Here is a 2332-nt window from a genome sequence, read left to right as displayed (position 1 = left end):
TGCTAAAACTGCTGCTGGAATTTTCAATTTCCTCGCGGGAGTCATCCCAACAGGATTAATAAAGGGAAGTCTAAGTCTCTAAAACAGGCTGAACATAGTCATGTTTTTCTTCTGCATCGCCATATGGGAGCTAATCGAGCACTATCTGTACCCCGACAAAGTCTCAGGGTCACATATCAGAGTAGGGTTAAAGTTACCAATCAACTGTTTACCGACAATAAGAATTTTAACCGATTAAGACAGTTAAGATCAGTTAAACAGGTTTCTAAAAAAAGTCAAAAACAATACAAAAACAGTAATTAAAAACGTGTTTTGCATTGTAAGAGAAGGAAGGGGCTGTACAATCTATTTATTAACTACTAGGTAACTTTCTACTGCAAACTTTGGACTAGCGAGTTGTCTCTCTGCTACAGTGATAAGGACTGTCGTGTTAAATCGACTAAACAAAGGACGCCAGGCAGACCAAGACCTAACAACTTCACAGGTGGACTGAGTGGACCGAGGCTCGGGCTCCTCGGGCCGCCGCAGACTAGTATGGGTCGCAGGGATGTGCAAGCGGTTCCAGTGCAGGGGCCGTTTCAAGGCGCCGACACACCGACCCGATTATCGGCTGTAAGGCGGTCTGGCGAGGTCGGAGACTCGAGTCTGTTTGGTGTCGTCGTCAGTTGGAGGAGCCGTCGGCTTTAATTTGGATGTTGAATCGGCGGGCGGGCAATTGGACTCAATGACCAATCTGATTGGTGGAGCGCTAGCCCTTGATTAGCGAATCAGTGCACTTATGTTAAAACACTTGCCGGAAATGATGAGTGTGACAAAAGCCTCTCAAAAATCTGACAAAAATCTTTCAAACTGACCTTTGTCTATCAAAAAAACAGACAGATTCAGCAGCTGCATGGCCTGTTTCTCGCTTAAAATGTTTTTAGAAACACGTTTGGGTGAACTATTTCCGTAAAATTTGAGAAATACGTTTCATGTTGAATTGCTCCATGACATGTATTAGCTGTTACACAGTGAATATTGAACTTTGGCTTACTTTTTTTTTTTTTTAAGTGCAAATCAAAATGTAATCTGCCAGAAAAATTGCATTTAGATTTTTCTCCCCAAATCGCCCTTCTCAGCTAACAACAAAACAACATCGGTAGAAAAGCTGAATGTTTCAACTGTTTAGTATTTAAACTTTTGCATCAACGCAGAAGCAGACTCCACGTTTCAGTGACATGGTGAACTTGAGAATGAGCCCTCACCTGATGCGAGTGAAGGCGTAGAGGAGGTACGCCGCCGTGTTGCCCCGGTCGTCCAGCATCTTGTCAAACGAGAAGACGTAGTCGTTGATGCGGTTGTGGGAGAGGTCGGCGTATTTGATGCAGCCGAAAGCGACGGACCTCTGGGCTTTGGTCAGCTCCTCGGGGGTCAGGACCTGCAGAAAGACAATTTCAGCACAGTCAAGTTTCACTTGATGACGGACATTAAAAAGACAATAATCCCACCAATAATTAAGGAGGCAGCATTAAATATTCTGATAAGTGTGTGGCCTTTATCAGCTTGTAATTACTGCAGGCAGTACATCACCTTACGCTGAAACCAGTCAGTGGAATTTAATCCAAATGATGAATTTAATTTGGTAACCTCAGGCAAAGCTTAAATTGACTTATTAAGTCATCGCCTTCCCTTGAATCTGTGTGTGTGTGTGTGTGTGTGTGTGTGTGTGTGTGTGTGTGTGTGTGTGTGTGTGTGTGTGTGTCGTGTCTGATACCAAAGGGAGGGAACAAAGTGTGGACGGGGTTATGCAGAAAGTTATGCAGAGAACGGACTGAAGACATGAAAGGACAAACAATGACAATACAGAACACAACATGAACAAGAAATACATAGACAGGTTATAGAATGGCATTATTATCATTATTATTATTATATTAAAGCACGGGTCTTCAATGTTTGGAGGCAGCGGGAAGTGACTGACCAACAAAAACCTGGTCTAAAGTCAATAGCGCAGCATTTCATTGTTATTTTAACTATGCAAACTATGCATGTTGTACACACAGTGGCGCCCAGCAGCATACAAACCTGCAGAAGATTAAATATATTATAATGTAAAATAGTATTATATGATCACGCTCACACGCTTTCACTTCACTCTTGAGCAGACAAGTTTCTTCTCTCCTTCCTGCTCAGTAAATCCGCCATTAAAACAGCAATGAGCCAAGGCACAAACGGGCTGTTAAAAGGGAACGGGAGATGACTCTGATTGGTTGATTGCATGTTACGACCAAAACACACCTATGATTAATTAGGACACTGAGTACAACCCTTCTGAACCATGAGCCCGGTGCAA

The 2332-nt window shown here is 43.0% G+C and overlaps 1 protein-coding gene across 1 annotated transcript in view; it reads right to left on the bottom strand.

Moving 5' to 3' along the window:
• The window catches only part of rars1 (arginyl-tRNA synthetase 1), a 31266-nt gene that overhangs the window by 8778 nt on the left and 20156 nt on the right, over positions 1–2332 (bottom strand). Inside the window, 1 exon segment of the mRNA XM_032534607.1 lies at positions 1245–1417. Within this exon segment, the coding sequence (XP_032390498.1) occupies positions 1245–1417 (173 nt within the window).

Source organism: Etheostoma spectabile, chromosome 13 (genome assembly GCF_008692095.1).
Source record: "Etheostoma spectabile isolate EspeVRDwgs_2016 chromosome 13, UIUC_Espe_1.0, whole genome shotgun sequence".
Classification (NCBI taxonomy): domain Eukaryota; kingdom Metazoa; phylum Chordata; class Actinopteri; order Perciformes; family Percidae; genus Etheostoma; species Etheostoma spectabile.
The sequence above is the reverse complement of the archived record's forward strand: the minus strand, read 5'-3'. Positions and strand labels throughout refer to the sequence as shown.